Below are 11,632 nucleotides of genomic sequence, written 5' to 3'. Positions count from 1 at the left end.
AGTATCTGCAATACAGAGTTTATATACAGAGAATACATTAAAATATGTTTTTCAGTGCCTCTTTTCCCTTTTTTTTCCTCCTTTTTTTTATGGTGTTGATGATTTAAGGGTTATGGGGAGGTTTTGTAGTTGTTTGTTTTTATTGATCTTTCTAGACTGAAAAGAAATTCAGCTGGAAGGACTTTGCCAATGTTGGTTAAGTAGACTGGCTAGAGGAGACAGCCCTGCAGATCAGCTTTTTCTATTGACTGTAGTGTCTCTGGAATGAACTTGAGACACAGGAAATTCCTCAAGATGCTTTCTGAAGTAGGGGGGGCATTTTTCTGACAGTGGCTTTTTGGTATGATTTACCACAACATATTCTTCATCAAGAGAATAGCACACGAGCCCTTAGGCAATAAGGTGTTTGTTAATAAAATCTTCAGAGACTGTATCAATCCTGCGCCTGGTTTTGGACAGTCAGGGCCTACAATTCCTATGTAACACCTTGGATGTAATGCTCTGTCTTTTTCCTTTTTACTTTATACATTGAAGGAGAGTGATGAGAACAAGGAGCCACAGCACTTGGAGAGAGAAGCTTGATTCACAGTTTTTCTTAAAAGAAAAATATGTATATATTGTAATACTGAATTTATAATAGTTTCATTTCTGACTTACTCTGAGAACATATTATAGAAAACAGAAATAAATACATACCACAGTCTTTTAACTATAAAAGCCATCCTTCAGACTCCGAACAAAATCACCAAAACTTAAGACTTAGCAGCAGGTTTTTTAGGATAAGAAAAGACCTTACTTCCAGGAGAAAGATCTTCAGCCCTATCTACTGCAGAACATCTTTCTATGCCTCTTAGATTGCATGTGTGTTCCTGTTTCCCCAAGGAGCATGGTTTTGATTATATATATGTTTTGGCATGGACTTCAATGTGAATTTACTCAGTGCTTATATGCTTCTCTCAAAGGTCATTTAAGGAAAAAACCCAACTTAAAGCACAAAAAGCCTGGTGAAGATCTTTCATGTCATGTGGCACAATGGTCTGTGTTCTCTTCCATGTTGACTCATTGCTACTGATAAGTGAGCAAGACTCTCAACCTGTATTTATAAACAGCAGGTCCCATGGATCATCAGCTATAGCAGCCCTTCTGAGTCTCATATGCATGTCTCCACCACCAGCCAGCTGTCTTGGCATCAGTGACAGACCCCCCAGTTTAATTCACACCTTTCTTGGATGATCTTCCTTTATTTTTAATACAGCATTTGCTTAGATTTTTCAGGCAGTAGCCCAGTGTGAAATCTGGAGAGTACCAGTTCAAAAAGCAGGACTGCAGAGGAAAGAGACATTTCCTGAAAAATTGCTGCTTCTAGTCAGTCAGTGCTTCTCACAGTTTGTGCTGGAATTAGGGTATCCATGAAGTAGATTGTGTTTGGAGTTAGTAGCAACTGGAGGAAGTCTTAGGGAGCTTCGTATCAAAGCAGCTTTATTGGTGGAAAATAACTGAGACCTGGTGCTACTTCAGTTAAGTTTTTTAGGATTCTCATGGCCATGGTTCCACATCCTGTCCCTTGTTATCTCTCCAGGTCTTTCACTGACCACTTTCTTCTCCTTGTTGTAGGTTTTTATGGGCAGCTTCAGACTTTCTGCCCTCCACATTATGCTGATGCTCAGAAGAACGTACAACACGGTATTTCTTGCAATATGGTTCCTCCTTTTGAAGACTCCTTAGTTCCCACATCAGTGGGCCAGACAGGGCTTGGCATTTTCCACCGAACTTTCTCAGCTCATTCTGGTATTACAGGTAAATAACATCCAGGGACTTTGTGGATGGTTGTGTACATTCTGTGGAGTCTGACAGATCTGTTTGAGCTGTGTATGTGACTGAGACCTGTCACAGCAGACTTGACTCTACACAAAGAGGAGATGGTTTTCAGACCTTTGTGGGTCAGAGTAACGTGTGTCCTGTGTGCAGACCGCAGACTGTTGAGGGCTCCTTGAGGTTCTAACCTCTGGGAGTCAGACAGTCACTAGCTCACATATTTGCTTTGAAATACAGCCCAGTGAGCCAGGTGTGATGTCTGCGCAGCCGCTCCACTCTGCTGTAGGTAGTGTAGTAGGGACCTGAGATGATCCAAACCATTGATTTTGCTTCATGCACATTTGATTTTTCTCAGCCTTGAATTTAATATACTCACATTCCCATGACAAGAGCTGCCTGGGTGCACACTTCTCTGTGCACACTTGATTTAGTCTCTGCCTAGCTGAAAAGTATGCAAGGGACTTGCATGCTACTCTTGCAAGTTACCTCTGTGCAGAAAATAAGCACAAGACCATGGGCCTGATTTTAGGGCCTAAGCACAATTGATGCCCAAGTCTTTTATTGTCCTTCCACAAAGGATGATTTCACTTAGCATTTATTGCACTTTGAAATCTCTTTTATGTCTTGGTCCTTCAGTAGTGCATTAAAAAGCCAATGCGCTTCTAACTTCAAAGAGTCATCTGACTCATATATAAAGATGCAATCCAAAAGATGGGAGTTTTTCTGCAAATGGTTGCTCTTGTGCTTACTACTATCACTTGTAGTAGTTAGTAGTTTCTGTGCCAGGGTCTGCTTTACAGCAAATGAGTTCTACAATACTTTATTGCCTCTTATCATAAGTTGGGTATGATGAAATTCAATAAGCAAGCATGAAATTTATTTTTTACATTATCCCAATTTTAGCATCTGTTAAATGAGCAAGTGTTAGTTGTGATGAAATCTGCTGTACTTCAGACTTGGTTCTGACAGAAGTGAAATTCCTTTTGTGGTAAGTAGTAAGTTATGTGATTATTGATTTCATATATATGTTGACTTGTTTGTTTTGTTTGTCTATTTTGTGTAAAGCCATTTCCAGTTCTCTGCATAAGTATTAGGACATTCTCCATTATATCATTATCCTAGTTAATTAATTGTTTCTGTATTCTTTCCAGTTTATGACTTTCCAGCAGGGTCCACAGGCATCTTTGGTGATTCAGCTCGCAGCGTGCCAGAGGATAGCAGTTTCCTACAAGTAAATGCAGTGGATCGTTGTTCTAGCCAGCTTTCTTCTGTCTACACTGAAGGATAAAGTAGTATAAATCTACTTACAAGAACTTGATTCCATTTCATCTTGCCCTTCAGGTATTTCTCTACAAAATTTTTCTCTCCGTGAAACTGCCATGTATGTATGGGGATATAGGTTGATATACATACATAATGGAGAGGAAGAAAGCAATCAACAAGCATTCATCATGTAATCAGGCAGTCAACTGAGAAGGAGAATGTTTGGAGAAAGCAACCTTGCCAAAATCCTAGCAGTTCCTTCTTTTCTTCTGCGGCACAGCAACTCTGCTTTTTTGTTCTTTCTTCTTTTTCATTTCTCAAAGGGAATTTGCAGACTGCATAAGAAAACTGCTTGTTGGCTGTAATCCTTTCAAGCCGAATGGGTGGACTTATTGAAGAAGACAGCTTTAGAAAATTCCGTGTTTTGTTGTTTGTTTGTTTGTTGTTTTTTTTAAGGAAAATAAGGAAAACCAGAGCATACTACAAACATTTCAAAGGCACACAGCTTTTTGCACAACCTGTTTGCATGTGATGCTTCCAATGGTAAACATATACCAGCATCAAAAAGGGAGAGAAATTAGACATATATCCTGACACCACCCATTGGAGGCTTTAACCAAAAATCTTTGGTACAGGATTTCTCACTGGCCTCAGTTTAGATGTCTTTTTCCTCCCTCGATATTTTAAGCCATACAATATGGCCACTACTATTTTTCCAATATTCCTTCAGACCTAGTGCTTTATACAATGAATAAGAAGGGTTAAATGCACTACCTGAGAAGGTACATGGACTTTGTCTATATTTAGCACAGCTGCTAGATAAAAATAAGTATGTTTTAACTTTCTGCTGATTTTTAATTATATTGTAGAGCTTCATTGCTGTATATGCTGTATATGTAGGAAGGTTTAAAATACCTTGTAGAAAATGTATTCTTTCTTAAATTCCACAGATTTTTTTAAAAGCAATCTGTACTAACTCGATTAAATTTTTGTTGCCCTAACATTTTTCATTTCCATAACACATTTTCAGGAAGAAGAGCTAGTCTTAAGTTTGTTATGTTCCCTCTGGTTATTTAGAGATGTAAAACTGAACTGGCTTGGTTGTTTTGATTTTTCTGCTCAATGTCAGGCTCTGGTCCTCCAATTCAGTCCAGGATGCAAGCAAATGAGGTTGCCCTTTGTTAAAGCTACAAGAGTATGAGTTAAAAACAGTATTTTGCAGTGGAGATGTGTCATCACTGTGATCCTGCGTACTTTGGGAGCAATTCTTACGTTATATAAGACTGAGTTCTTAGGTTATAAAACCCTATTCATCTGTTTTGTGGACTCCTTACTGTGTAGTGTGCAACTTAGTATTTTCATGACCCAGTTTAATAAGGAGGACTAAAATCCAGAGTTCATTCTTACAGGCTAAACTACAACTATGCTTCTGAAAACACTCTTCTAGGAAGTTGAATTTTTAAAAAGTGTTTATCCAATAATTTTCTTATCCCGAGAAGGTTTTGAGAGTTGTTGAATGCAGTTTGGGTCAAATTCATAATTTAAGTTGCCATTATGTTGCATAGATTAATTTATATCCAGATGTTTATAAAAACTAGCGATATTTTGAGGTATATATTCATGAAGTATATTCTTATATACAGACATATGTGCTTGTAGATTTAATAGATTTTTGTCCAATAAATGCAAAACATATATGGAGAAAACATGCACATTAATTACAAGAAGTAATATGGCTTAAATACAGATAATTCTGTAGTAAATCCTTCCCGCTTTTATTCTGATTCTCATGTCACAAGTGAATGTGACCCTCTGCTTCAGCTTACAATGGTAGGTCTAGTAGTTACTGTGTGTGGTTTGCATTGGGTTAAATGACATCAGGCTTGCCTACACAGCTATACATACAAAGGCAAAAAGACAATCTGTTTACATTCAAGTATGATATGGCCCAGTGCATTGACGGTGGGTTTCACTTGTTCATAAAGCTTTAATTTTGTGCTGTCTAAAAGCCCTGTCTGTGGTTACTGCACATGCATAACTTGGTTCAGCAGGAGTTATTAGGCACGCTGAACACTTCAATTTCAAATGTGTAGAACATTTTTCTTCCAACAAAGTCAGTAAGTGCAGGATCAGGCCTGGTGTGTACATATGCATGTGTATGTACATACATGCTTTTGTCTATGTGAATCCTTCAGTGCTCTTTCAACCACATGGTTGTCCAGAACAGTTTCTCTGTACAAAACTGAAATATAGCTGCTGAATTCAGATCTGTACCACCTTGACTTTTAAATCTTTTGAAATATTTTTTCTAGTATCAATCATCAAAGATCCTGACCAAAGGGAAAGCAAGCCAACAGAATTCAAAAAGGGTATTCATAATTTGGAGGTTCATCAGTTACATTTGAAAAAGGAAACTTGCTAGTCATTAATTCATTCTTTAATATATATAACATATATGTGTATATATATATATATTTACAGCTTTCTATGAGCCTTAATCTTAAAAAAAAAAAAAAGGAGCTAGAGTACAGTCAAATTAAGCACATGAGAGTGGGCTGCCAGTCTGTAAAAAGGTATGCCTTTGTTTACTTCTGTATCAAAGACAAAGAGGATTCTTCATTATTACTTCATTATGCTCTTTGGAGTCAGACTGTCTTTAGGGGATCAGCTTATATCACTGATGGCAATTGTATAAAAAAGAACCATTTTATCTTATGTATTTTGGGTACTTAAATATGGAATTGTGTTTGTCACATGTTAGAATGAAAAATGGTGCTTGTGAAAATACATAGCATAATGTCAGTGACTTACATGGAAATACGTGTGCCTCAGTGATTTTTGTGTTTCTGTTCTACTTGCTGGATAATTAACTTTCTAAAAGGGACTCATATCTAAAAGATGAAGTTATTTTAAACTATGGACATTAAACAATATTCTAATGAAATTATTTACAATCACTCTTTTATACAATTCTCTTTTTTTCAGACTCAAATGATCTATTTATATCTGCATTAGGAATGGGTCTACACTGGAGTTTAAAATAAATTTTCAAGTGAGTGTATGTGAGTGCATGTGTGTATTTGGATCTCTCTATCTACGTATGTGTATACATACATACATACAGGCATTATGGTTTACTAATACTGGATGCTGAAGTATTGCAGTATTTAGGCCATCTGTCACATTGTATTCTGTTTTCTACTTTATATGAAGAGGTGTGATTGAGTATAAAAATTACATTATAACTTTTTATTCCCTGTTTTCCCTGTATAATTTTATAGCAGATTTTGTTAAACGGCACTTTTTGTTGTTTGTATGACATTTGGTTGGTTGGTTGTAGTTTTTTTAAAATTCTTTTTAATTTCCTAGGAACAGATAAAAAGAAAAGTCCACAATTTAAAATTAGCTGGATGGGGGTTTATTTAAGAAACAAATCCCTTTATTCTGCACAGAAAGCAGCATCTTGTGTAATATTTTTTTACACAGAGCACTTTGGTGAGGAAAGAAAGTGGGAATATGTTTTTCCTAGACCTGCATATTTATACATGCTTACATATACAGATGTAAGCTCGATTTGTCATACTGTACATCTGGCCAATATTTTCTCTAAAGATATATCTGTTGCACACCATGAAAAATAAATTTTCAAATGAATTAGCTATACTTTTTTCTGTACTAGTATGTATAATTTTGTGATTTGTTACAGTTATTTTTCATATAAACATAAGTTATTTTTGTCCTAGTTCATAAAATTCTTTTTTATGTAAAAGGTAAAATTGAAAGGTATATGTGCATGGTACAAAATAAAACTGGAAAGTTGTAACTCAATTACATCGTATTGTCAGGTGCCTTTAAAGATTACTGCTCCAGCCATTGTTCTGCACCGTAAAACTACTAGTATTTGTATGGATTAGTATAATTAGAAACAGAAATAGAAAAAAAAAATCTCAGAGATTTCTTCTAAAAAACACTGTTCAGAGTTTTAAATCTGGATCTAATTATTGATACATTGAACCTAGAGATTTGTAGAGATAAATGAATGCCTCAATGTGGGTTTACACCCTGGGTGGAGACAAAAATAAAAGACCATTTATTTACATTTATGTGCTGTGATAATTTTTATTAATTTCTTTGTTCGTGTGGTTCTACAATATAACATGTAAAGAGATTGTGCTGTTCTGTCTGGTTATTGTTCCTAACATATTAAAAAACTTGAGAAGTTATTTCAGACCATTTGATGCAAGGAAAAGAGCATCTATTTTTACTATGCATTAGGCAAACAAAAGGCTAACAAAAGACAGAGGCGGAAGCTGATGCATGGTAATGTCCATATTATTCAAAACACATTCTAGGAATCCAGCATGTTTAGGAAATAAGGAGTTACCTTTTACCCCACCTGTAAATAAGACTATAAATCTAAGAACAAAATACAAACTAATAAATTAGTTAAGTACAAAATATCTTGTTATATGTTTGCAAAGAGTCCTTTGAAAATAATGGTTCAAGCTGATTTTACTATGAAATTATTAGTAAGGTTGCCTCTGAGTCAACCATGAGCAGAGCAAAAACTGGCAAGTGCAAATTCACTGACTGGTGTACATGTAAGCTTAGTAGAGCTTTACTTAAAATTATCTCAGTCCAGCGTCTTCTTGTTTACACTGAATTTAATCTAATGTAGGAAACTTGCCCCATGATTCAGCAAATATTGTTAATGAATCCAGCAAGCCACCATGAAGAACAGAAAGTTGCTGAATTCAAGCATTTCAGAATTCAGTTTTTCTTTTTCATGGAGAGGGAGCTCTTAAAATGAGAAGTATACAAGTTCTCCTTGCAATGGAGAGTAACATGGCTTGAAATACCTCAAAGCCATGCGCTTTTCCCTGGATGCCTGAGCTAGATCAGTTTTTTGTGATGTCCTGGAAACCCTCCTAGAGCGAAATAGTGAAGTGTAGTAAAGAAGTTATGTGGGAGCTGTATTCCTCCAGAGAACATTACTTCTGAATTAAAGACACGTCTGGCCTTTCTGTTCTATCAAGTGTTGGTGTGTGGTTTTTTTCATATTTCAGAATAAAACTCCATTTTTAAACATCAGAATTTCTCACGAGACAGAAATTCGGGGGCGGGGGGTGGGGAGGGGGTGGTGGTTATTATTTCATTGCTTGTATGTGATTGTAGGAGTTCTCCCATGTGCCCGTGCTAAAGCCACTGTATATTCCTGTATTTATACCAGTTCTGCCCTAGTGGAAGATAGTTCAATAAAGCTCCATTTGCTATACAGGTATCTCCTTCAATAAGAGTGGAAAAAAACAAATAGCATTCTTCCATTCTGAATATGAATCTATTTGTATTTACTGCATCAATTACAGGAACATAGAATCATAGAATGTCAGAGATTGAAGGGACCCACAAGGATCACAGAGTCCATCTCCTGTCCCTGCATATGACAACCCCACAGTTCACACCATGTGTCTGAGGGCATTGTCCAGTCTCTTCTTGAACACTGTCAGGCTTGGGGCCGTGACACCTCCCTGGGGAGCCTGTTCCAGTGCTCCAGCACCCTCTGGGTGAAGAACCTTTTCCTAATGTCCAACCTGAACCTCCCCTGGCACATCTTCCTGCCAGTCCCTTGGGTTCTGTCACTGGTCCCAGAGAAAAGAGCTCAGGGCCTGCCCCTCCTCCTCCTCCCCTTGTGAGGAAGCTGTAGCCATGATGAGGTCTCCCCTCAGTCTCCTCCAGGCTGAACAAACCAAGTGACTTCAGCTACTCCTCATACAGCTTCCTCTCCAAACCCTTCACCAACTTCATAGCCATCTTCTGGACACTCTCCAGTGGCTTTATATCCTTTTTATCTTGTGGCACCCAGAACTGCACACAGTAATAGAGTGATTATGTCTGTGTGAAAACACAGCTGTCCGTTTTTCTAGGCCTGTGATCCTCAGTGAAATGCTTCTTCATGTTCAGACTTGCTGTTTCCTACCTTGGATCACTTCATGACCCCAAATAATATCAGATGCATTTTGAGTTACCTGATTTTTAAACTGTGTGCAAACCACTGTAGCCACTCAAGAAGCAGGTTTTAAAAACTCCTCCCATAATGGACAACTTCTGCACAGCTGTGTATACTTAGTCACTGCAATATACCGTTACAGGAAAAAGAATGGTAAAATCAGTATTACAAAATGAAAAATATTAGCTTTTAAAGGTTGCTGTGTCTCCTTCCAAAATATTAATTTATATTTTTCCTCTACCTTCCTTGAAACTATGGTGTTCTTATTTAAAAGCTAAGTATGAAAAATCATTCTACCACATCTTCCCATGCCATTTATAGATTTACAACCAAAGTAAATTTACCCAGCAGTCAGTATCATTAATGATTCACTAATGAGACGAGCTAGTTCAGTGAACTGTAACAAAGAATGCCTTTCTATTTGTCCAGTTAAAACTTACAACATACCTTTGTTGTAACTATAAAATGCAAACTTCATGCATGGTTGCAACTAGCTACATGGGATAAAGCATTGCAAGTACATCTAGGCAGACAGAAAATATAACCATTTTCTCAATAGCATGCCTTTTATCCTTTTGAGCAAAAATTTACTTGAACCTGCCAATCAGTACAGGCTTGGTTACAGATGTAAATCACCTGACTTCAGCTATTCCAGGAATGGACACAGTGAGGCTTATTAAGGTTATGAAAACCAAGGTGTCCTGGCCTCCAAATTCCCTGAAAATTCTCTGAAAATTCCAGCGTAAATCTGTTGAAAAAAAAAACACAAGACAAAGCTGCTACTAGAACTGTGGCTGACATATTTATGATCACAATAACAAGACAGACAACATTGTGATTTCAGTTGTTGACGCACTGCTTTGCATAGCACACTGTTATTATTATGCTGCATGTATCTTTGGTGGGAGGAAGAGGAAGGATACTTCACTTTAATAGAAGTTGAATGAGTAGTGCCTGGGTGATGTCTTAGGCAAAGGTTAAACCAGTAATACTGGACCAGCTTATCCATCAAGGAAGTAGGAAATGTTAGATGGCACCATTATTACACTAAACATTTATTCATTGTCAATTTGACTTACCCCCAATGAGGAGTCAAAACACTTCTGCAAAATAGAGATTTTTACTTTGGAAGCTTAAAATATGTGGAAGCTGCATTCTATTACACACATTCTTTTTTTTTCAGCCATTCTTTAGAAGCCAACAAAAGAATGTGGGGTAAAAGTTGTCTAGTTGCAATACCATTTTTATCGTTTTGACTTTGTTAAGAGAGTTCACAAAGGCATTAGACATGGTAGCAATTTTGTGATCTAGATATGTATTGAATAGAAACTATATTTAAAAGATTAAATTAATTTTATGGAACCAGCTGAAGTAGAATCTGCACAATACCAGTGATTTCTACCATAATTACTCAAACCAAAGCTGACTCAACATTTACGATACGGTGAGAATACCACACTAATGGAAATGATTCTTAAAGGTTGAGCCAGAAAGTAAAAAGTGGCATGCAAATCCACTGTGGTACTCTTACTTGTTGCTACACTTTTTCTGCTACTTGCAGTTGTGTTTCTCAATTACTCAAGAGCCCTGTTTCACTCTAGAGACTGGTAGATGCGGAATTTGTGCTGGCAGTTGGGCTTTTCAGCTTGGTGGGCCTTCTTCATGGAAAGTACACACTATATACATTGCTGAACAAACATGCTCTGAATCAAGGTGAGAGCAGATGTTTGTTTCTAGCTAAAAAGGACTGACATAACAGTGGCTTCATTGCATTTATTTTATGCTTTCTTCTTTGGTCCCTAGCCCCAACATGACAGTTAATAAGACAATGCTTAATGGCTCAAAGGACAAAAAAGAATTGAGTTTGCCAATCCCATTGTTCCTCATTTTAGTTTCACATCACTGTGCAACCTCTAAAAGGACACATAACATACAGGAACAAGCTGAAGCCAAATTGCTTAGTCTGATTAGTTTTTCATGCCTTACTGATGGAGATGTTACTTTCACTGTAAGAATTACAGCCTCATGGCTATTGGTCAAGTCATCACGATGAAGGCTGTTAGCAAAGAAACAAGGGCATTAAGGGAAATAATGACTGAAAGTGATCTTCCTACTATTTTGGATAGAGGGATTGTGGGTCGTGCAAACTGGAGCACTCTGACAGTGAAAGGTTTGCTGAAGCAACTGGAGACCAGTGTTGCCCAGAGCTGGCCATGGCCTGTGCCACCTCAAACATTCTCTCTGCACAGATCAATGGCTTTGGAGTAAAATCCACTTGGCAGTTGGTCACGAGTGATGTTCCTCAGGGCTCAACATTGGGGCCAGTACTGTTTAATATTTCTTTACCAATGATCTGGACAAGGGGATCAAGTGCATCCTCAGTAAGTTTGCAGATGACACCAAGTTGGGTGGGAGCGCTGGTCTGCTTGAGAGTAGGAAGACTCTATGAGGGATCTGGATGAGCTGGATCATTGAGCTGAGGCCAGTTGTATGAGGTTCAACAAGGCCAAGTGCCGCGTCCTGCACTTGGGTCACAACAACCCCAGG

At 37.6% G+C, this 11,632-nt stretch overlaps 1 protein-coding gene across 7 annotated transcripts in view; it reads left to right on the top strand.

Annotated features, from left to right (window-relative positions):
- Window positions 1-7,267, top strand: part of GLIS3 (GLIS family zinc finger 3) — a 174,089-nt gene extending 166,822 nt beyond the window's left edge. For 5 of the 7 annotated variants that reach the window (XM_071802180.1, XM_071802178.1, XM_071802175.1 and 2 more), the window contains exons 9-10: window positions 1,615-1,797; window positions 2,967-7,265. In XM_071802180.1, the coding sequence (XP_071658281.1) occupies window positions 1,615-1,797; window positions 2,967-3,103 (320 nt within the window). In that variant the 3' untranslated portion in view covers window positions 3,104-7,265. Of the gene's footprint in view, window positions 1-1,614; window positions 1,798-2,966 lie in introns of all 7 variants that reach the window. The other 2 variants (XM_071802177.1, XM_071802176.1) reach the window with 2 other exon arrangements.
- The last annotated feature ends 4,365 nt before the right edge of the window (window positions 7,268-11,632 follow it).

This window comes from Patagioenas fasciata, chromosome Z (genome assembly GCF_037038585.1).
Source record: "Patagioenas fasciata isolate bPatFas1 chromosome Z, bPatFas1.hap1, whole genome shotgun sequence".
Lineage (NCBI taxonomy): Eukaryota > Metazoa > Chordata > Aves > Columbiformes > Columbidae > Patagioenas > Patagioenas fasciata.
Note: the sequence above shows the minus strand (reverse complement) of the source record. Positions and strands in the feature narration are given on the sequence as shown.